At 43.1% G+C, this 25,306-nt stretch overlaps 1 protein-coding gene across 1 annotated transcript; it reads left to right on the forward strand.

Annotated features, from left to right (window-relative positions):
• Nucleotides 1–9,714: 9,714 nt before the first annotated feature.
• On the forward strand, nt 9,715–20,692 carry LOC311101128 (transmembrane protein 101-like). Its single transcript, XM_084142190.1, has 4 exons — nt 9,715–9,865; nt 16,248–16,428; nt 18,424–18,570; nt 18,883–20,692. Exons 1-4 carry the CDS (start codon nt 9,735–9,737, stop codon nt 19,189–19,191), a joined length of 768 nt encoding a protein of 255 aa, XP_083998316.1. The 5' UTR covers nt 9,715–9,734; the 3' UTR covers nt 19,192–20,692.
• Nucleotides 20,693–25,306: the final 4,614 nt, after the last annotated feature.

Genomic DNA, 25,306 nt, shown 5'->3' on the forward strand with positions numbered 1-25,306 from the left:
TATGATCTAATTAAACAATCAAGGGGCCGTAAACCTCAGAATCCTCAACCCTAGCACCCTGAGCAGAATGAGGGGTGAGGGGAACACACATAAACCCAATGTGTATGTACCATTTTAGAGGATGCGGACACTGAGTGGGTGGTATTGTGTCATAACAAGCAATTGAGTCCTGTGTAGTTCAGGGGGGCGTCATACAGTACATAGGCTATCATGTGCTGTATCATGTAGAATGCATGCATGTACAAAAACGGTATATAAACTGTACATAACATGTATGCAACAATGTGTGTATATATACTGTACATATATCATTTCATACAAAATATAATGTTATCAGATTAATGCTAATTCAGCAATCCCAACATTTCAAATATGGTCTTACAATACATAGGCTATAGCGTAAAGAATAATACATTTTTGTCTGTTTTCACAGGGAAATGGAAAGGAAGTACCTTAGAGCAGGTCAACAATGACAATACCTGGCAGTCCCTGCGTCATTAGCCTCACTTAATGCCAAAGGCCCTTGGCATGCCGCACATGGAGGTGAGCCCATGATTACACCAATTAGAGTACACTACAGGCTACATGAGGAGGATCTGATCTCATACACTATCCAATCCTTTCCCCACATCTTTCTAACGTCATTCCAACCAAATGACATCAGATCCCCCTGATGTAGCCTATAGTCTGCTCTAATTAGTGTAATTATGGGCCCACCTCCATGTAGTCAAAATCCAATCAACTGTCATACTGTTATGCAACAAGTATTGATAATACTGTTTCCAGGGGTGAAATAAGCCGGTCCGGTATGGCATCCCGGCTAAACAAATAGTGGAGGTACGCCACTATCGCAATAATTCAAACAAAATGTCAAAAGAACTGTGGGCTATTACACCATTTAACATTACCGCATGTCAGAGGCGTAGCGAATGGACTTAAACAGGTGGTATACACTCCAAAATGATGTGGTTAGACGAGAACACTGACATTTTGCCAAGGCAGAGATGAGTGGCTGACACTGAGACGCGGCGCGCGGACAGCAGTGGATGCATAAATTGTGCCCTAATAACAATCGCTGAATGTCATTACACTTTTTGGTGTGTTGTGTAGCAGATGTCTCTTTCCATTCACCACTGTTTGGAGGCTGGATATATGTTGTGAGTGGATGAACGTGCGGGGGTAGCCTAGTAAAGGAGCCCTTTGAATTGATTGTTTGACAATCAGATGACATCATGACTGGTTGTGTTTATGCCACAATAAAAGGTAATACATTGTAAAACGTAAATGACAAATCTTTACGACCAGGCCCACAGAGATCCTATTGAATAAAATATATATATATATATATACAGTGAGGGAAAAAAGTATTTGATCCCCTGCTGATTTTGTATGTTTGCCCACTGACAAAGACATGATCAGTCTATAATTTTAATGGTAGGTTTATTTGAACAGTGAGAGACAGAATAACAACAACAAAAATCCAGAAAAACGCATGTCAAAAATGTTATAAATTGATTTGCATTTTAATGAGGGAAATAAGTATTTGACCCCTCTGCAAAACATTACTTAGTACTTGGTGGAAAAACCCTTGTTGGCAATCACAGAGGTCAGACGTTTCTTGTAGTTAGCCACCAGGTTTGCACACATCTCAGGAGGAATTTTGTCCCACTCCTCTTTGCAGATCTTCTCCAAGTCATTAAAGGTTTCGAGGCTGACGATTGGCAACTCGAACCTTCAGCTCCCTCCACAGATTTTCTATGGGATTAAGGTCTGGAGACTAGCTAGGCCACTCCAGGACCTTAATGTGCTTCTTCTTGAGCCACTCCTTTGTTGCCTTGGCCGTGTGTTTTGGGTCATTGTCATGCTGGAATACCCATCCATTTTCAATGCCCTGGCTGAGGGAAGGAGGTTCTCACCCAACATTTGACAGTACATGGCCCCGTCCATCGTCCCTTTGATGCGGTGAAGTTGTCCTGTCCCCTTAGCAGAAAAACACCCCCTTAGCATAATGTTTCCACCTCCATGTTTGACGGTGGGGATGGTGTTCTTGGGGTCATAGGCAGCATTCCTCCTCCTCCAAACACGGCGAGTTGAGTTGATGCCAAAGAGCTCGATTTTGGTCTCATCTGACCACAACACTTTCACCCAGTTCTCCTCTGAATCATTCAGATGTTCATTGGCAAACTTCAGACGGGCCTGTATATGTGCTTTCTTGAGCAGGGGGACCTTGCGGGCGCTGCAGGATTTCAGTCCTTCACAGCGTAGTGTGTTACCAATTGTTTTCTTGGTGACTATGGTCCCAGCTGCCTTGAGACTATTGACAAGATCCTCCCGTGTAGTTCTGGGCTGATTCCTCACCGTTCTCATGATCATTGCAACTCCACGAGGTGAGATCTTGCATGGAGCCCCAGGCCGAGGGAGATTGACAGTTATTTTGTGTTTCTTCCATTTGCGAATAATCGCACCAACTGTTGTCACCTTCTCACCAAGCTGCTTGGCGATGGTCTTGTAGCCCATTCCAGCCTTGTGTAGGTCTACAATCTTGTCCCTGACATCCTTGGAGAGCTCTTTGGTCTTGGCCATGGTGGAGAGTTTGTAATCTGATTGATTGATTGCTTCTGTGGACAGGTGTCTTTTATACAGGTAACAAACTGAGATTAGGAGCACTCCCTTTAAGAGTGTTCTGCTAATCTCAGCTCGTTACCTGTAAAAAAGACACCTGGGAGCCAGAAATCTTTCTGATTGAGAGGGGGTCAAATACTTATTTCCCTCATTAAAATGCAAATCAATTTATAACAATTTTGACATGCGTTTTTCTGGATTTTTATTTTGTTATTCTGTCTCTCACTGTTCAAATAAACCTACCATTAAAATTATAGACTGATCATTTCTTTGTCAGTGGGCAAATGTACAAAATCAGCAGGGGATCAAATACTTTTTTTCCCTCACTGTATATATATATATACTTTGTTGTTCGGCCACTGATCCCTGGATAAGCCTTTACTGGCACTCGTTTCACCCATATGCCATTTCAGGATCTGGGTTAGTCTCATCCCCCCACCATAGATTAGGCAGTGAGACCGACGTCACTCTGGATTTACTGTACCACAGGTGGGTTTGTCTTTCACAGACATTCACCTGATAAGCCACATGGTAAGAGTTGACCAATGGTCAGAACCTGTGATGAGGCAAAAGATAGGCCTAGCACTTATTAAATAACCACCGTTACTGTAAATTCAACATTAGATAGGACTGTGCTGCAGTGCCAGTTCTGAATTGGACTGTGTATTCCATTGTGCATTCCAGAGGAAGAATGTCTCTCTTAACCTAACAGATGAACAAATAAAGTACTATATATTCTATTCATATGGATTACTCCGAATTACTCTTCCACACTGTGTGAAATGCAATAAAGTATTTTGTTGCATCAAATGCAGCAGAGCCACAGCGCATTATAATGCTTCCCCTCAAGGATATTACTACCATAAGGCAATTAAGACTATCTACATTGGCTGTAATTTAGTCACCTCTCATCTTAATTGGTTAATAAAGTTAGGGATTCAACTCTATCGTTTCGCCGGTGGTAGTGAAATCAGGTTGATTTGGGAATATTTGGTCAGAAGTGTATTCTGGATACCCTCTCCTGCTGTTGTGTCCTTGAGCAGGGCACTTAACCCTTAATCTGCTCCAGGGGAACTGTGCCAAGGCTGACCCATGGGTTGTAGTTATTAGTGCACACCGTAGCAAAACGTTTTGCCACGTGAACCGTTTAACATGACAAACGGTTTCCGTTGCAAAACGCTTTGCTACAGTTTGCTTTAGTGTGCACTACTGAATACAACCCTGGCCTCCAGGGGCCCTCTGTTTTCTTCAGGTAGATCCTTCTAGAACTTTGAATAGAACCATGATATTGGTTGCATGTTAACTGCTGCTCCAATTTCCGCAACAACTAAGAGCATTGAACAATGATGTATATAAACCCTGGATTGCTGATGCTATGTATTGGCCAATGAGAGGCTTTGAAGCCACCGGTTGGCCAAATTGGACTCCCCAGTAGGAGCAGTCAATATATATATATATATATATATATATATATATATATATATATATATCTATCTGACTCATCATCTTTATATCTGTGTCATTATAGCGTCTGTGACAGCATGGGCAGCACTATTGAGGCTACAACCCATAGGAATCCCCACCCAGTTGACTACTTTGACTACTTTAAAATGGTGGAAGCATGGTGGAATCCCTCAATGGCGCTGCCCATGCTAACATATCATTTTGGCCACTAGAGGACCTCCATACGAATGAATGGAATTCTACATTATATCAATTAATTAAACGTTTCAAAGACAATTACAGGTGTTATTTAGGGGGTAGATCAGCTTTTAATATTGCAGATTGTGGCTTCCATCAATGTAATAGTCTGCATCATTTCCAATCCCCCATACATTAATATATATATATATATATATATATATATATATATATATATATATATATATATATATATATATATATGTGTGTGTAGAAAATAGTAAAAATAAAGAAAAACCCTTGAATGAATAGGTGTTCTAAAACTTTTGACCGGTAGTGTGTGTGTGTGTGTGTGTGTGTAATTATATATATATATGTAGAAAATAGTAAAAAGAAAGAAAAACCCTTGAATGAATAGGTGTTCTAAAACTTTTGACTGGTAGTGTGTGTGTGTGTGTGTGTGTAATTATATAATTACACACACACACACACACACACACACACTACCATATATAATTACACACACACACACACACACACACTACCGGTCAAAAGATTTAGAACACCTATTCATTCAAGGGTTTTTCTTTCTTTTTACTATTTTCTACATTGTCGAATAATAGTGAAGACATCAAAACTATGAAATAACACATATGGAATCATGTAGTAACCAAAAAAGTGTTAAACAAATAAAAACATAGCTTATATTTTAGATTCTTCAACTAGCCACCCTTTGCCTTGATAACTCCCAAGTGGTACAGTGGTCTAAGGCTGTGCCACTAGAGATCCTGGTTCGAATCCAGGCTCTGTCGTAGCCGGCCGTGACCGGGAGACCCATGGGGCGGTGCACAATTGGCCCAGGGTAGGGGAGGGAATGGCCGGCAAGGATGTAGCTCAGTTGGTAGAGCGTGGTGTTGCAACGCCAGGGTTGTGGGTTCGATTCCCACGGGGGGCCAGTATGAAAAAAATAAAATAAATGTATGCACTCACTAACTGTAAGTCGCTCTGGATAAGACCTTCTGCTAAATGACTAAAATGTAATGACAGCTTTGCACACTCTTGGCATTCTCTCAACCAGCTTCACCTGGAATGCTTTTCCAACAGTCTTGAAGGAGTTACCACATATGCTGAACACTTGTTGGCTGCTTTTCCTTCACTCTGCGATCGAACTCATCCCAAACCATCTCAATTTGGTTGAGGTCGGGGGATTGTGGAGGCCATGTAATCTAATGCATTACTCCAACACTCTCCTTCTTGGTAAAATAGCCCTTACACCGCCTGGAGGTTTGTTGGGTCATTGTCCTGTTGAAAAACAAATGATAGTCTCACTAAGCCCAAACCAGATGGGATGGCGTATCGCTGCAGAATGCTGTGGTAGCCATGCTGGTTAAGTGTGCCTTCAATTCTAAATAAATCACAGACAGTGTCACCAGCAAAGCACCCCCACACAATAACACCTCCACCTCCATGCTTTACAGTCGGAAATACACATGCGGAGATCATCCGTTCACCCACACCACATCTCACGAAGACACAGCGGTTGGAACCAAAAATCTCCAATTTGGACTCCAGACCAAAGGACACAGTTCCAGCTGTCTAATGTCCATTGCTCGTGTTTCTTGGCCCAAGCAAGTCTCTTCTTCTTATTGGTGTCCTTTAGTAGTGGTTTCTTTGCAGCAATTCGACCATGAAGGCCTAATTCACGCAGTCTCCTCTGAACAGTTGATGTCGAGATGTGTCTGTTACTTGAACTCTGTGAAGCACTTATTTGGGCTGCAATTTCTGAGGCTGGTAACTAATGAACTTATCCCCTGCAGCAGATGTAACTCTGGGTCTTCCTTTCCTGTGGCGGACCTCATGAGAGCCAGTTTCATCATAGCTCTTGATGGTTTATGCGACTGCACTTGAAGAAACTGACCAATTTCCCAGTCCCTGCCGATGAAAAACATCCCCACAGCATGATGCTGCCACCATGGTGTTCTCAGGGTGATGAGAGGTGTTGGGTTTGCGCCGGACATAGCGTTTTCCTTGATGGCCAAAAAGCTCAATTTTAGTCTCATCTGACCAGAGTACCTTCTTCCATATGTTTGGGGAGTCTCCCAAATGTATTTTGGCGAACACCAAACGTGTTTGCTTATTTTTTTCTTTAAGCAATGGCTTTTTTCTGGCCACTCTTCTGTAAAGCCCAGCTCTGTGGAGTGTATGGCTTAAAGTGGTCCTATGGACAGATACTCCCATCTCCGCTGTGGAGCTTTGCAGCTCCTTCAGGGTTATATTTGGTCTCTTTGTTGCCTCTCTGATTAATGCCCTCCTTGCCTGGTCCGTGAGTTTTGGTGGGCGGTCCTCTATTGGCAGGTTTGTTGTGGTGCCATATTCTTTCAATTTTTTTATAATGGATTTAATGGTGCTCCGTGGGATGTTCAAAGTTTCTGATATTTTTTTATAACCCAAACCTGATCTGTACTTCTCCACAACTTTGTCCCTGACCTGTTTGGAGAGCTCATTGGTCTTCATGGTGCCACTTGCTTGGTGGTGCCCCTTGCTTAGTGGTGTTGCAGACTCTGGGGCCTTTCAGAACAGGTGTATATATACTGAGATCATGTGACAGATCATGTGACACTTAGATTGCACACAGGTGACTTTATTTTGACAATTTTGTATGTCCATTACATGAAATCCAAATAAAAATCAATTTAAATTACAGGTTGTAATGCAACAAAATAGGAAAAAACGCCAAGGGGGATGAATACTTTTGGAAGGTACTGTAGTTAACGTAAGCACAGGGTTTGTGTAGTCATACTTTTTCACGTGGTGACTAGCTAGCTAACGTTAGCCCACCAGGGCAAGGGTATAGCTAGCTAGCGAAATATTGCCTGGTGGGCTAGCTAGTTAGGCACCTTGGTTGGCTAGTTGGCTAACATTGCACCACAGATATGTTTAGTTATAAAATATATTTGGTTGCACCGTATCTCACCGTGGTGTAGTCAGACTTTCCCGACAGGCGATGACATGCTAGCGAATGTGCCTAACATTAGCAATTAATGCTAACTAGCTAACGTTAAATAGCCCTGCCCTCGTGGACTAGTTAGCATGTCACCACCCATGAGGTCTGGGGAAATGTCTGACTACACGAACGATGAGCTAACGTAACTAGGTAACTAAACGTTAGCTAAATATTCCTGCCCTGGTGGGCTAACATTAGCTAGCATGTCTCCACATGGAAAAGTGACTACACGAGCTAATGTTAACTACCTGGCTAGCTTGCTCACAAAGGACTTGTGGGCTCAAGGTTTTCCCATACAAAACACCAACGGTTTTGTTCCACGAGTGCATCTGTTGTACATGACTAATCAAATTACCTGTTAAGTCAGTTATACATGTCAGCAGGGATGGAAATTAAGCTAGCCCAAGTCTAGTACTTTTCAGACTGGGCTAGTAGACAATGTGCCAAACTAACCTGACACAGCAGTGAAATGGCTAGTAAAAAATGAGCCAAACTAGCCTGACACATCAAACATTGCATGCCACAGATTTAGGACCTGAATGTAAAATTGTGGTCTGCTGGCCAGTGCCCAAAATCTTTGTTACATCTCTGCATGTCAGTCCCTTTCAGGTGATCCCGCTATTGCTGTCCTCCTCAGTGACCTCAAGGCTGAAGGTTTTAACTTTCCTCTTGAGGATTAGAATCAGAAGTACAGTCATATAGCTCATCGCAATACTTCACCTCTTTGGGCAAATAGTACCCTAGACTGTCCTGATCATCTAGTTGAGCATTTCGGAGAAGTGGCATGATGCTGTGCAGTTTCTTTTGTAAATGACCTGGTATAACTGCAAAATGAGCTAAACGGAAACATCTGCTAACTACTTTAATCACTGTATTATTGCAAATGCTCAGGCAGCTGTCATTTTCCGTTGGGAAAGAAAAACGGCCCTGCATTTACCAGAAAAGGAAGCTCTTAACTACATTACTTTAGTTGGCAAAAGTATGTGGACATCTGCTCGTTGAACATCTCATTCCAAAATCATGGGCATTAATATGGAGTTGGTCCCCCCTTTGCTGCTATAACAGCCTCCACTGTTCTGGGAAGGCTTTCCACTAGATGTTGGAACATTGCTGTGGGGACTTGCTTCCATTCAGCCACAAGAACATTAGTGAGGTTGTGCACTGATGTTGGGCGATTAGGCCTGGCTCGCAGTCACCGTTCCAATTCATCGCAAAGGTGTTCGATGGGGTTGAGGTCAGGGATCTGTGCAGGCCAGTCAAGTTCTTCCACACCAATCTCGACAAACCATTTCTGAATGGACCTCACTTTGTGCAATGGGGCATTGTCATGCTGAAACAGGAAAGGGCCTTCCCCAAACTGTTGCTACAAAGTTGGAAGCACAGAATCGTCTAGAATGTAATTGTATGCAGTAGTGTTAAGATTTCCCTTCACTGGAACTAAGGGGCTTAAAAAACAGACCCAGACCATTATTCCTCCTCAAAAAAACTTTACAGTTGGCAATATGCATTAGGGCAGGTAGAGGTCTCCTTGCATCCGCCAAACCCAGATTCGTCCGTCAGACTGCCAGATGGTGAAACGTGATTTATCACTCCAGAGAACGCGTTTCCACTGCTCCAGAGTCCAATGGCAGCGAGCTTTACAGCACTCCAGCCGACGCTTGGCATTGCGCATGGTGATCTTAGGCTTCTTAGGCTGCTCGGCCATAGAAACCCATTTCATGAAGTTCCCAACTAACAGTTCTTGTGCTGACGTTGCTTCCAGAGGCAATTTGGAACTCAGTAGTGAGTGTTGCAACCGAGGACAGATTATTTTTACGCACCACGCGCTTCAGGACTCGGCGGTCCCTTCTGTGAGATTGTGTGGTCTACCACGGCTCGGCTGAGCCATTGTTGCTCCTAGACGTTTCCACTTCACAATAACAGCACTTACAGTTGACCGGAAAAGCTCTAGCAGGGCAGAAATTTGACGAACTGACTTGTTGGAAAGGTGGCATCCTATGACAGTGCCACGTTGAAAGTCATTGATCTCTTCAGTACGGGCCATTCTACTGCCAATGTTTGTCTATGGAGATTGCATGGCGGCGTGCTAGATTTTATACACCTGTCAGCAACGGGTGTGGCTGAAATAGCCGAATCCACTAATTTGAAGGGGTGTCCACATACTTTTGGCCATGTAGTGTAGGTGGAATATTTTTGGACCATTGGCTTCCCTGAAAACAGGTACTGGCAGTCGATATGTAAGTGCAAGCCAGACCATTTTTATCCCAATAATGCAACACATTTTGATAGGCAACAAAAGTGATCTGCTTGAACGCGCCCAATATCTGCGGTGCTGTTCGTAGCAATGTCATCGCTCGGAGCCTACCTTTAATGTAATATGGTCAACTTCTATTTTGAAAATTATCGAAAATTCTAGACAGGAAGTGACATTTTTGCAAACTGCTGGCGTAACATTGTAGTAACAATCATGGCTGCCCCTAGCAGTAGGCAAGTTCTCCGGCGCCTCTGTCAATTCGGAGCGTTTATTTTGACCCGATTTGGTTTCTGGAACTGCTTTACCATGCTGATGCTCTTTGCCGAGCGCGCGGATGTAAAAAGGTAAGCGTGGTTGATATGTAACGTTATAGAGTACAGGTCACGTTTGTGCAGACCTCGGCTAGCCGTTAATCGGCTAAACAGAGGGTTGGCTTTACAGCGTCACTTTGCTTGTTAATTTAGCTACATTATTGACGGACATATTAACTACATGTGGCTTTTCTATGCCAGGTACCGTTTTCTGGGGCATGAACGTGCTCATTTGGTTGTGTAAAAGAACTACAGATTATTTTTGAATGGTCCTTATCTACAATTTACTTCCTGGATTGTGAACCATCTGGCTCTAGTTATGGCAGGGAGATATTTCTGTAATCTTTAAATATGAGTGTACCACCCTGTAATTTATCTGGTGGAGTCTCCAGTTACCTTACTTTGATCAAGTCATATGGTCTACTACACTCTACTACTGTAACAGTGACTGTGTGACATACAGTTGAAGTCGGAAGTTTACATACACTTAGGTTGGAGTCATTAAAACTCGTTTTTCAACCACTCCACAAATGTCTTGTTAACAAACTATAGTTTTGGACATCTACTTTGTGCATGACACAAGTAATTTTTCCAACAATTGTTTACAGACAGATTATTTCACTATATCACAATTCCAATAGGTCAGAAGTTTACATACACAAATTTGACTGTGCCTTTACATTTAAGTCATTTAGCAGACGCTCTTATCCAGAGCGACTTACAGTTAGTGAGTGCATACATTTTCATACTGGTCCCCCGTGGGAATCGAACCCACAACCCTGGCGTTGCAAGTGCCATGCTCTACCAACTGAGCTACACTGGAGTGCAACCTGACTGTGGGATACCAGCACAGGTCACTAGTAGTCATGATGGGCACATTTTAGAGCAAAGGTATTTAGCTCTTACATTTTACATATTTTTTTGTCATTTAGCAGACACTCTTATCCAGAGACATTAGGGTTAAGTGCCTTGCTCAAGGGCACATCGACAGATTTCCACCTAGTTTGCTTGGGGATTAGAACCAGCGACCTTTCGGTTACTGGCACAACGCTCTTAACCACTAAGCTACCTGCCGCCCTTTAAACAGCTTGGGAAATTCCATGGCTTTAGAAGCTTCTGATAGGCTAATTGACATTTGAGTCAATTTAAGGTGTACCTGTGGATGTAGTTCAAGGCCTACCTTCAAACTCAGTGCCTCTTTGCTTGACATCATGGGAAAATCACAAGAAATCAGCCAAGACCTCAGGTTTAAAAAAAAAAGGTAGACCTCCACAAGTCTGGTTCATCCTTGGGAGCAATTTCCAAATGCCTGAAGGTACCATGTTCATCTGTACAAACAATAGTACGCAAGTATAAACACCATGGGACCGCGCAGCCGTCATACCGCTCAGGAAGGAGACGCGTTCTGTCTCCTAGAGATGAACATACTTTGGTGCGAAAAGTGCAAATCAATCCCAGAACAACACCAAAGGACCTGTGAAGATGCTGGAGGAAACAGGTACAAAAGTATTTATATCCACAGTAAAACGAGTCCTATATCGACATAACCTGAAAGGCCGCTCAGCAAGGGCTTCCGAGTGGCGCAGCGGTCTAAGGCACTGCATCTCAGTGCTTGAGGCGTCACTACAGACCCCCTGGTTTGATTCCAGGCTGTATCACAACCGGCCGTGATTGGGAGTCTCATAGGGCGGCGTACAATTGGCCCAGCGTCGTCCGGGTTTGGCCGGTGTAGGCCGTAATTTGTAAATAAGAATTTGTTCTTAACTGACTTGCCTAGTTAAATAAAGGTACAATTAAATTAAATAAAAATAAAAAGGAAGAAGCCACTGCTCCAAAACCGCCATAAAAAAGCCAGACTACGGTTTACAACTGCACATGGGGACAAAGATCGTACTCTTTGGAGAAATGTCCTCTGGTCTGATGAAACAAAAATATAACTGTTTAGCCATAATGACCATCGTTATGTTTGGAGGAAAAAAGAGGTGGCTTGCAAGCCAAAGAACACCATCCCAACCGTGAAGCACGGGGTGGCAGCATCATGCTGTGGGGGTGCTTTGCTGCAGGAGGGACTGGTGCACTTCAAAAAATAGATGGCATCATGAGGAAGGAAAATTATGTGGATATATTGAAGCAACATCTCAAGACATCAGTCAGGAAGTTAAAGCTTGGTCGCAAATGGGTCTTCCAAATGGACAATGACCCCAAGCATACTTCCAAAGTTGTGGCAAAATGGCCTCATTCCTATAGAACATTTGTGGGCAGAACTGAAAAAGCGTGTGCAAGCAAGGAGGCCTACAAACCTGACTCAGTTACACCAGCTCTGTCAGGAGGAATGGGCCAAAATTCACCCAACTTATTGTGGGAAGCTTGTGGAAGGTTACCCGAAACGTTTGACCCAAGTTAAACAATTTAAAGGCAATGCTACCAAATACTAATTGAGTGTATGTAAACTTCTGACCCACTGGGAATGTGACCCACTGGGAAGACATAACATTTACATTTACATTTTAGTCATTTAGCAGACGCTCTTAACCAGAGCGACTTACAGGAGCAATTAGGGTTAAGTGCCTTGCTCAAGGGCACATTAACGTCATTTAGCAGACGCTCTTAGCCAGAGCGACTCACAAATTGGTGCGTTCACCCTATAGCCAGTGGGATAACCACTTTACAATTTGGGGGGGGGGGGGGGGGTTAGAAGGAATACTTTATCCTATCCCAGGTATTCCTTAAAGAGGTGGGGTTTCAAATGTCTCCGGAAGGTGGTGAGTGACTCCGCTGTCCTGGCGTCGTGAGGGAGCTTGTTCCACCATTGGGGTGCCAGAGCAGCGAACAGTTTTGACTGGGCTGAGCGGGAGCTGTGCTTCCGCAGAGGAAGGGGAGCCAGCAGGCCAGAGGTGGATGAGCGCAATGTCCTCGTTTGGGTGTAGGGACTGATCAGAGCCTGAAGGTACAGAGGTGCCGTTCCCCTCACTGCTCCATAGGCAAGCACCATGGTCTTGTAGCGGATGCGAGCTTCAACTGGAAGCCAGTGGAGTGTGCGGAGGAGGGGGGTGACGTGAGAGAACTTGGGAAGGTTGAACACCAGACGGGCTGCGGCATTCTGGATGAGTTGTAGGGGTTTAATGGCACAGGCAGGGAGCCCAGCCAACAGCGAGTTGCAGTAGTCCAGACGGGAGATGACAAGTGCCTGGACCAGGACCTGCGCCGCTTCCTGTGTAAGGCAGGGTCGCACTCTCCGAATGTTGTAGAGCATGAACCTGCAGGAGCGGGTCACCGCCTTGATGTTGGCGGAGAACGACAGGGTGTTGTCCAGGGTCACGCCTAGGCTCTTCGCACTCTGGGAGGAGGACACAGCGGAGTTGTCAACCGTGATGGCGAGATCATGGAACGGGCAGTCCTTCCCCGGGAGGAAGAGCAGCTCCGTCTTGCCAGGGTTCAGCTTGAGGTGGTGATCCGTCATCCATACTGATATGTCTGCCAGACATGCAGAGATGCGATTCGCCACCTGGTTATCAGAAGGGGGAAAGGAGAAGATTAGTTGTGTATCGTCAGCGTAGCAATGATAGGAGAGACCATGTGAGGATATGACAGAGCCAAGTGACTTGGTGTATAGGGAGAAAAGGAGAGGGCCCAGAACCGATCCCTGGGGGACACCAGTGGTGAGAGCACGTGGTGCGGAGACAGCTTCCCGCCACGCCACTTGGTAGGAGCGACCGGTCAGGTAGGACGCAATCCAGGAGTGAGCCGCGCCGGAGATGCCCATCTCGGAGAGGGTGGAGAGGAGGATCTGATGGTTCACAGTATCAAAGGCAGCAGACAGGTCTAGAAGGACAAGAGCAGAGGAGAGAGAGTTAGCTTTAGCAGTGCGGAGAGTCTCCGTGACACAGAGAAGAGCAGTCTCAGTTGAATGACCAGTCCTGAAACCTGATTGGTTTGGATCAAGAAGGTCATTCTGAGAGAGATAGCAAGAGAGTTGGCTAAAGACGGCACGCTCAATAGTTTTGGAAAGAAAAGAAAGAAGGGATACTGGTCTGTAGTTGTTGACATCAGTGGGGTCGAGTGTTGGTTTTTTGAGAAGGGGAGCAACTCTCGCTCTCTTGAAGACGGAAGGGACATGGCCAGCGGTCAAGGATGAGTTGATCAGCGAGGTGAGGTAGGGGAGAAGGTCACCGGAGATGGTCTGGAGAAGGGAGGAGGGGATGGGGTCAAGCGGGCAGGTTGTTGGGCGGCCTGCAGTCACAAGTCGCAGGATTTTATCTGGAGAGAGAGGGGAGAAAGAAGCTGAAATAAATAATTCTCTACTATTATTCTGACATTTCACATTCTTAAAATAAAGTGGTGATCCTAACTGACCTAAGACAGGGAATTTTTTACTAGGATTAAATGTCAGGAATTGTGAAAAACTGAGTTTAAATGTATTTGGCTAAGGTGTATGTAAACTTCCGACTTCAACTATCTTCTCACATGGCATAAGCCATTCATTCATGTATTATTGGCTTTTTACGAAGAATACCAAGTCATTTACATTTTACTCATTTAGCAGATGCTTTATCCAGAGCGACTTACAGTTAGTGTATTCATCTTAAAGTGGAACTGACAGCATTTTAACATGAAATCTTATTAAAATCTGTTCATATACACCTCCAGGAAGAATGACACTTTTTTAAAAACATTTGGTGATTTTCACATTTTCATAAATTCATTGAATGTTTGGGAATGACGTATAGTTAAGCATTTGTGAAAATTCTATAGCAACAGAGTAGGAAAACTGACATTGGTGGGCCTGCCATCATTCATTTTGAACTGGACTGTGTCTTTACAGGCAGTAGCAACAGAGCGACTTTAGATCATTAGAACGCATTCACCAAAAGCCACAAAATACACCTGAATAGATTTCTGCAAATATATAAATACCACAAGAGTCCTCTTACATTTGGGAACTTCACAGTCCTATTGATCAAACAATCAGTTATGCACATCAACAACAAGATCAACAACTAATGTTAACCAGAGCGAGATGAGCTAAAATCTAATGAGGGAACATCAGATAAACCCTCTCAAACTTTTTCAGCTAGTTGGCCATTAAAATTGCACTGATAAACGATGTGGAATAGTAGCCAGCTCGTCCTTCTGCAACTTGCCTGCCCGGGCATGCTTGTCCCAACCCACATTTTGACAACTGAATGGGAACTTCCCTGCCTGCCTGCCCGCCCATTTGATCGATGCCAAAATAAATTTGACTGATAACTAAGGTTGCGGTCGTAAATTGCATTCAGTGTGTCGGAGTGCGCTCTGGTTCGTTCATAAATTCAGAGCACACACTTCACTATTGACACTGGACGCTCAACTTTAGCTAACTGACTAAAGTTGGCTAGCTACAGTACTTCCAGACACAAATGAGAGAACAATTCACTCTGGCCATTTTACTCACCCTAGCAGAGCTGGTTAGGCTGTTTACATGTTATCTAGAGCGTTAGTGACTAACTGTACTGCTGGCAACAATTTAATAACTTTTTTTGCACACGTTTACTGACACCGGTCATATTCAGCGGATGTTGTGCGTTCGTAAATTCATCAGGTATTCTGCACTCTGGCACACTTAAATGAGAGTGCTCTGAAATCGGAGAAGATAGCCTGAGTGAATTTACGAACACATCCTGAATAACAGTCGTTCAAGTTCAGCATAACTAGCTAGCTAGCAAAACGATTCACATTTCTTGCTAGCTAACCAAATGACACCTGCATCTCTAGCTGTAGCTACTGAAAAATGATATGAGGGGAAAAAGTGAATTCCATACTGTAATTAGATCGCCTGGCGCATGCTGCACAACAGTGAGTGACTCACAAGGCTCCGGGCTCTCGTTGTGTGCTTGACTGGGGACTACCGTAAACTTCATAATAATGTGACAGCTGAAATGAAGAATTCAATGTTCTTGATCTCCTAACATATTGCACAAGTTGACTGCAGGTATTTACTTAAAGTAGCTACAATTATTCCAAATGTATTAAAAAACTTATAATAAATCGTTTTAAATGGTATTGAAAACCATCCCGTGGCTTTTTCCAAATACCCCGGTATACCAACAATACCTTACTGTATGTCATGGAAGTTTGGGTCAAATATAACCTATTTTTTGTAACCTTTTATAAAGTTAGTTTTGTAGCAAAAACTGGGAATTTGATATTTCTGATTGATATTATGTATGTTTGTTTCATATCGGCAAAGTAGTTAAAATGCTGTCAGTTCCACTTTAAGGTAGCTAAGTGAGACAAATCAATGTGTTTGGAGTTATGAAATCATAGCTATTGTTAACCATGAGTGTAATCAATTAGTTGATTTGGTATCTGAACACTGATTTTTGAATATTTAACCATTTCAGTGTTGTAATGAATTAGCTTTTTTCTTAATCTCCAGGAAACCTGACATCCAGGTTCCCTACCTGTACTTTGACATGGGGGCATCAGTGCTTTGTGCCAGCTTCATGTCCTTTGGGGTGAAGAGGAGGTGGTTTGCAATGGGGGCTGCCATACAGTTAGCTATCAGCACCTACGCTTCTTATATTGGTGAACAAGTGCACTATAGTGACTGGCTGAAGGTGAGTACTGCCTGTGTGAATCAGCACCTAGGTGGAGTGGACATTGTCTTACGTCTTACTTATGTCAGATAGTTTGAAGAATCCAGGGGTAAGGAATGTTTTTTGGAGCGTGACAACTCCGTCTGCATTGAAAACTGTGCGTTGCGAAGGAATGACACCACCTGTCAGAAGACAATGAGTAGTGGGCTCTATTTAGTCAAATGTACATACAGTGGGGAGAACAAGTATTTGATACACTGCCGATTTTGCAGGGTTTCCTACTTACAAAGCATGTAGAGGTCTGTAATTTTTATCATAGGTACACTTCAACTGTGAGAGACGGAATCTAAAACAAAAATCCAGAAAATCACATTGTATGATTTTTAAGTAATTAATTTGCATTTTATTGCATGACATAAGTATTTGATCACCTACCAACCAGTAAGAATTCCGGCTCTCACAGACCTGTTAGTTTTTCTTTAAGAAGCCCTCCTGTTCTCCACTCATTACCTGTATTAACTGCACCTGTTTGAACTCGTTACCTGTATAAAAGACACCTGTCCACACACTCAATCAAACAGACTCCAACCTCTCCACAATGGCCAAGACCAGAGAGCTGTGTAAGGACGTCAGGGATAAAATTGTAGACCTGCACAAGGCTGGGATGGACTACAGGACAATAGGCAAGCAGCTTGGTGAGAAGGCAACAACTGTTGGCGCAATTATTAGAAAATGGAAGAAGTTCAAGATGACGGTCAATCACCCTCGGTCTGGGGCTCCATGCAAGATCTCACCTCGTGGGGCATCAATGATCATGAGGAAGGTGAGGGATCAGCCCAGAACTACACGACAGGACCTGGTCAATGACCTGAAGAGAGCTGGGACCACAGTCTCAAAAATTAACCATTAGTAACACACTACACCGTCATGGATTAAAATCCTGCAGCGCACGCAAGGTCTCCCTGCTCAAGCCAGCGCATGTCCAGGCCCGTCTGAAGTTTGCCAATGACCATCTGGATGATCCAGAGGAGGAATGGGAGAAGGTCATGTGGTCTGATGATACAAAAATAGAGCTTTTTGGTCTAAACTCCACTCGCCGTGTTTGGAGGAAGAAGAAGGATGAGTACAACCCCAAGAACACCATCCCAACCGTGAAGCATGGAGGTGGAAACATCATTCTTTGGGGATGCTTTTCTGCAAAGGGGACAGGACGACTGCACCGTATTGAGGGGAGGATGGATGGGGCCATGTATCGTGAGATCTTGGCCAACAACAACCTTCCCTCAGTAAGAGCATTGAAGATGGGTCGTGGCTGGGTCTTCCAGCATGACAACGACCCGAAACACACAGCCAGGGCAACTAAGGAGTGGCTCCGTAAGAAGCATCTCAAGGTCCTGGAGTGGCCTAGCCAGTCTCCAGACCTGAACCCAATAGAACATCTTTGGAGGGAGCTGAAAGTCCGTATTGCCCAGCGACAGCCCCGAAACCTGAAGGATCTGGAGAAGGTCTGTATGGAGGAGTGGGCCAAAATCCCTGCTGCAGTGTGTGCAAACCTGGTCAAGACCTACAGGAAACGTATGATCTCTGTAATTGCAAACAAAGGTTTCTGTACCAAATATTAAGTTCTGCTTTTCTGATGTATCAAATACTTAAGTCATGCAATAAAATGCAAATTCATTACTTAAAAATCATACAATGTGATTTTCTGGATTTTTGTTGTAGATTCCGTCTCTCACAGTTGAAGTGTACCTATGATAAAAATTACAGACCTCTACATGCTTTGTAAGTAGTAAAACCTGCAAAATCGGCAGTGTATCAAATACTTGTTCTCCCCACTGTACCTTTATTATGGGGTAATACTGGGTGCTGGGCCAAAAAACCTGACATGTCAAATATTATTCTATTTTAGGATTAATTACAAGATTGTGTAGAATTTTTTTTGAGTGTTTGCATCCCCTCTTCACTACATCTCTAGGAATGCTCAACTGACCTTCTGTGTCTTGTGTGGTCCTGTAGGTAAGGATGTACTCCAGAGCCCTGGCTATCATCGGGGGTTTCCTGATCCTAGCCAGTGGTGCGGGGGAGGTATACAGACAGAAACATCGCACCAGATCGCTGCAGTCCACCGGACAGGTCTTTATAGGGGTCTACCTAATCTGTATGGTAAGACAAACAACCTACTTCAGTGATTTAGCTACAGTGTTTGACCTAGAATATGAATCCCCCTCCTCCATCCTTAAAATCAATTACTGCAGACCTAGAGACCAGGATAGCAAAAGGCCTAGATTTTTCCTGATTTAAATAGCCCAGTGTCAAGTTTGACACTTGTGTCCTAATCAGATAAGAGAGAGAGATAGATCAAATCATTGTACAAATAGGTGCAATAAACTGAATGTTGAGTCCAACAAATATACAGTAGCAGGCAGCCTAAATAAATAACAACAACTCAATGCAGCGCTGTGTTCCGTCCACCAGGTGTACTCGCTCCAGCACAGTAAAGAGGACAGGATGGCCTACCTGAACCACATCCCTGGTGGGGAGATCACCCTGATGCTACTGGTGGTGCTGTTTGGGGTGCTGGCCCTGGCCTTTCTCTCTGGCTGTTATATCCGCCTAGCCTCACAGATCCTGGCCGTGGTCCTGCCCCTCATCCTGCTCTTCATCGACGGTAACCTGGGCTACTGGCACAACACCTGCCATGTAGAGTTCTGGAACCAGTTGAAGCTGATGGGACATAACGTGGGTATATTTGGGGCTGTGCTGATTCTGGCTACAGACGGCTGAATGGAATGGACACCTTGGCAGACTGAAGTCTATCAGAAAAGAGGCCACTATTTAACATCGGACTGAAGCTACAAGTTTCAAATGGCACACTATTCCCTATTTATTACATTACTTTTGACCGAAGCCCTGGCCAAAAGTAGTGCACTATATTGGGAATAGGGTGCCACCTGGTCAAAAGTAGTGCACTATATTGAGAATAAGGTGCCATGTGAGACTTATACACAGTCTCTCTGGATCCTCAGACGAACTGATCCTCACTTACAGCAGGAGATAGATGGTGATTGGACACTAATCCCTGCCTGACAGACAGCCATGTGGGTAGACATTATCGTTAACTACCTGTCCAACTTTGCTTTTGCAAAAAATACAGACATGAGCTCCATTTAGTTTTTAAAAATACTGAACAAAAATAAACACAACATGCAACAATTAACAATTTTACAGTTCATATAAGGAAATCAGTCAATTCAAATAAATAAATTATGGATTTCACATAGGCCCACCCACTGGGGAGCCAGGCCCAGCCAATCAGAATTATTTTCTCCCCACAAAAGGGCTTTATTACAGACAGAAATACTTCTCAGTTTCATCAGCTGCCCGAGTGGCTGGTCTCAGACGATCCCGCAGGTGAAGAAGCCGGATGTGGAGGTCCTGGGCTGGCGTGGTTACACGTGGTCTGCGGTTGTGAGGCCGGTTGGACGTACTGCCAAATTCTCTAAAACGACGTTGGAGGTGGCTTATGGTAGGGAAATGAACATTCAATTCTCTGAAAAGAGCTCTGGTGGACATTCCTGCAGTCGGCATGCCAATTGCACGCTCCCTCAAAACTTGAGACATCTGTGGCATTATGTTGTGTGACAAAACTGCACATTTTAAAGAGGCCTTTTATTGTCCCCAGCACAAGGTGCACCTGTATAATGATCATGCTGTTTAATCAGCTTCTTGATATGCCACACCGGTCATGTGGATGGATTGTCTTGGCAAAAGAGAAATGCTCACTAACAGGGATGTAAACAAATTTGTGCACAAGATTTGAGAGAAATTAGCTTTTTGTGCGTATGGAACATTTCTGGGATCTTTTATTTCAGCTTTACATGTTGCGTTTATATTTTTGTTCAGTATATTTAATAATTTATAGCTAGAATTATGTTACAAAAAAATTATAATCCTGCTCTGTTCAATGTTTTATTCTGAAACCGGGCACTGAGTATTTAAATATCGGCTATAGCAGATTTCAGTTTCTGAGTTTTTGTGGGGGAATTTTTTTGGGTCATATCGTGGTTTAATTGTCAAATGTTTTACTGCAATTTATGGTAAGAAATTAAGGGTAACTTGACATTTTGCATATTAATAGAACTACAGTGTACTCCTTTTGTACGTAATGCAATATGAATTTTGGATCATATTATTTTTTGAATATAATTTGTTTCCATTCCTGACAACATTCCTGAGTGTAGGTTGTCATACAACTAAATAAAACAACTACTGGTTTGGTTTTGTATATTGTGTGTTCACATTCACTTAGTATACAATAGTATTTCATTATTTATCAAGCTGTGTTTTTATGCACAACGAGATCTTGTCCTGAACTGACGGTTGTCACTAGTTACCACAGTAACAAAGTCATAAACCCGGCCTATTTCTACAATGTCTCTTAAAATCTGATTTGAAACCTAACCTTAACCACACTGCTAACCTTAAGCCTAACCCTAACCTTAAATTTAGACCAAAAAGCATATTTTAGTTTGCATGCATTTTTACTATTGCCAATTTTGACTGTGGCAACTAGTGACTACCTGAACTCATGGACAGATGGTAGAACTATCCAGTGGCGTCATGTACCCCAAAAATCTGAGGGGGCACAAAGTACGTGAGGATGGCCCGGAGGGGGGCTAGGCCCCCCCCCCCCCCCCCTGTCGGGAAGTTGGAGAAAAAAAATCAAGTCCTGCTTTGTGGCATTTCGCAAAGGCTCTATGTTATACTGATCGCACTATATGTTTTTGTGCATGTAGATATGGTTGTCCTTGTTCGATAGAGCCATTGGACGTCTTTCAGCGAGGTTCCTATCAGCGGATTCATTGCTAAATATACAAGCTGACATTTTTTTCCAGTCTCCGAAAGACTACAACTCGGGTGGGGCGGTGCTTCGTGCTCTGGCCCCATCCCTCCCCAAGGCAGGCTTTTTTGAAAGGGAGGCGGACACTAACAACACACTATGGGCAAAACTGAAAGGACTGACCAGACCGCAATGGCTTCAAGTGATTCCTTTCATCAATACGAATTTGACAATGGAGCATTTTTTTGATGTTCTATTAGCTACATGGTGACATTTAACCATACATGTTTCAAACGGAATATAGCGAAGAGGATTGGAAACAAAGACTTGGATTTAGCTAGAGGCTCAGCTACAGCCGATTCCAGCACCAAGAGGGCACAAATACAGTGGCTAAGTAAGTTATTTTTCCTGCAAGCCACCTGCTAGCTAACTTTAGTTAATCTACTGAAACCCATAGTGTGTATTGCTGGCTAACATACTACTGTAACAGTGGGGGAAAATCATATTATTTTTCTGTTTGCTAACTTAGCTAGCTAGATACCTAAGTTAGCTAAACAACTACATGTAGCCATATGACAGAAAATAGAAGCGGTTTTACAATCGGGCATCTATTGTAAAACCTGTTCTCTTTTTAGTTGTAGATATGGCTACTAAACAGCAAGCTACAACATTACAACCAGCCACCTAAAGCTAGGTTTACCAGCAAACGTTAGCTAGCCTGGCGCCGGCTAGCTAGTTATCCTGGTGCCTGCTAACTTATGCGTCACGCCTTGCGTTTGTAACTTGTTAGCAAACGTGTAACATCAGCAACTGTAAATCATTTTTCTAGCTAGCTATTGTGGGGATCTATTTTCTTATAACTGGATGTGATGCCTAGCTTAGAAGGAATGCATTAATGATTAAACATAATAGGTTTGTGCTGTACTGATATAGACTGTTTAACATAACAAGCTGTGATTCATGTGAGGAGCTGTTAGGGAGTAGGGGGAGATAAGAACTTGTGTCTCACATACACGAACACTGCCTCTTTGTTAAACCACGCTCAAGGACATGTGTTCTGCTACAGTGGAGAGGAACAGACTATGTCTGAAGTTGCAAAACAACTAAACACCTGGCAACAGTGAAGCGCCAAGGGTCTGGGACCAGCCTATGCGCCAACGATATGCTCAGTCTCTACTCTGATTGGCCAGCAGGGAGCGGGAACTATCTCTGTCAGAGTATTTGGAGAAGAACTTAGAACAATGGATCAGTTCTCTGAGTGCCCTGCGTGGTATTTCAGTGGACCCGTATACGAACATCATATTTACCATTGAAGTGGTTTGCATTAATTAAAATACTAGTCTATTTTAGAAGATGTGTATTGACCTCTTTTGTTCCTAATACCAGATTTGAATTGACGCAACTTAACAATTGGTGACCCCGACGTGATCTGGTAGAAGGGACTTCGCTGGGTATTGTCCGGCCCACTGGACGTCTCTGTCATTGAACGGTGTGTTTCACAAAGAGTCCGGACTACTAAAAACAGGTAAGCAGACACCTATTGTTATATACAGTGGGGGAAAAAAGTATTTAGTCAGCCACCAATTGTGCAAGTTCTCCCACTTAAAAAGATGAGAGGCCTGTAATTTTCATCATAGGTACACGTCAACTATGACAGACAAAATGACGAAAAAAAATCCAGAAAATCACATTGTAGGATTTTTAATGAATTTATTTGCAAATTATGGTGGAAAATAAGTATTTGGTCACCTACAAACAAGCAAGATTTCTAGCTCTCACAGACCTGTAACAACTTATTTAAGAGCCTCCTCTGTCCTCCACTCGTTACCTGTATTAATGGCACCTGTTTGAACTTGTTATCAGTATAAAAAGACACCTGTCCACAACCTCAGTCACACTCCAAACTCCACTATGGCCAAGACCAAAGAGCTGTCAAAGGACACCAGAAACAAAATTGTAGACCTGCACCAGTCTGGGAAGACTGAATCTGCAATAGGTAAGCAGCTTGGTTTGAAGAAATCAACTGTGGGAGCAATTATTAGGAAATGGAAGACATACAAGACCACTGATAATCTCCCTCGATCTGGGGCTCCACGCAAAATGATCACAAGAACGGTGAGCAAAAATCCCAGAACCACACGGGGGGACCTAGTGAATGACCTGCAGAGAGCTGGGACCAAAGTAACAAAGCCTACCATCAGTAACACACTACGCCGCCAGGGACTCAAATCCTGCAGTGCAAGACGTGTCCCCCTGCTTAAGCCAGTACATGTCCAGGCCCGTCTGAAGTTTGCTAGAGTGCATTTGATTGATCCAGAAGAGGATTGGGAGAATGTCATATGGTCAGATGAAACCAAAATATAAATTTTGGGTAAAAACTCAACTCGTCGTGTTTGGAGGACAAAGAATGCTGAGTTGCATCCAAAGAACACCATACCTACTGTGAAGCATGGGGGCGGAAACATGCTTTGGGGCTGTTTTTCTGCAAAGGGACCAGGGCGACAGATCCGTGTAAAGGAAAGAATGAATGGGGCCATGTATCGTGAGATTTTGAGTGAAAACCTCCTTCCATCAGCAAGGGCATTGAAGATGAAACGTGGCTGGGTCTTTCAGCATGACAATGATCCCAAACACACCGCCCGGGCAACGAAGGAGTGGCTTCGTAAGAAGCATTTCAAGGTCCTGGAGTGGCCTAGCCAGTCTCCAGATCTCAACCCCATAGAAAATATTTGGAGGGAGTTGAAAGTCCGTGTTGCCCAGCGACAGCCCCAATACATCACTGCTCTAGAGGAGATCTGCATGGAGGAATGGGCCAAAATACCAGCAACAGTGTGTGAAAACCTTGTGAAGACTTACAGAAAACGTTTGACCTGTGTCATTGACAACAAAGGGTATATAACAAAGTATTGAGAAACTTTTGTTATTGACCAAATACTTATTTTCCACCATAATTTGCAAATAAATTCATAAAAAATCCTACAATGTGATTTTCTGGATTTTTTTCTTCTCATTTTGTCTGTCATAGTTGACGTGTACCTATGATGAAAATTACAGGCCTCTCTCATCTTTTTAAGTGGGAGAACTTGCACAATTGGTGGCTGACTAAATACTTGTTTTCCCCACTGTATGATTTCTTATGAGAATGAATGTCATGAGGACTTAATGAACACTTGGGATAAGTAACATTTATGAAATATTTAGAATAATGGTAATGTTTGGTATACTATGGGATGAAACAGTTCGTTGAATAATTTCAATTGCCTCTGAACTCTGTTTTAACCTTCTGGTGTTAATTAATCATCCACACTAGTAAATTCTAAAGGCATGAGAGGAGGACGTTAAGATAGTTTATTTTACTAAGTTGAGGGTAATTTATAATACTGTGAAAAGTGTGAAGAATATTATAATTTGGTAATAATATATATGATTTGAACCATAAAATAACAGAAGAGAGAGAGCGCTTTCCCTGAATGAGGGATACCTGTTGCTAGTAAATTGTACTAATCTTGGATTACTTTTACGGGATAGAAGTAAATTGAGGTATTATCAAATGTTGTCATTTAAATTTCATTTTTAGTATGCTTTAATAAACAACAAGTTGGTATTTGAAACTAAATTAATGCAATGAGCTGCAGTAATCAGAGGAAGGCACAATCTAATGCGAAACAGCTATTACCTATATCATTTATTTAGTAATGAGATCAGGAAGATAGGAGCAATAAAGAAGCAAGGGACAGTCTCAAAAATAAAAATAAGGGATGGCAATTGGATGATAAATTACCAATATTACTTAAGTGATTGTTTAGGTAGGTGGTAATATTGACACATGGGCAAAACGTGTCAAAAGGGGGATGATAAGGAGATGGTAGGATTAAATAATAAATATATACAAAGGAGAGGACAAAATACTATATAACTTGAGCTGCATCAGTCTCGGTAATGGTCTTGATATGTCAAGATCCACCACCAATTATGCTATACCCTTACCATTGTTAAGAAGTAAAAGAGAAGAGAAGCGACCCGACATACTGACCGTCAAGGACGAGTGGCCTACAAAAT

The sequence above is a fragment of the Coregonus lavaretus genome (assembly GCF_964263955.1).
Source record: "Coregonus lavaretus genome assembly, chromosome: 25".
NCBI lineage: Eukaryota > Metazoa > Chordata > Actinopteri > Salmoniformes > Salmonidae > Coregonus > Coregonus lavaretus.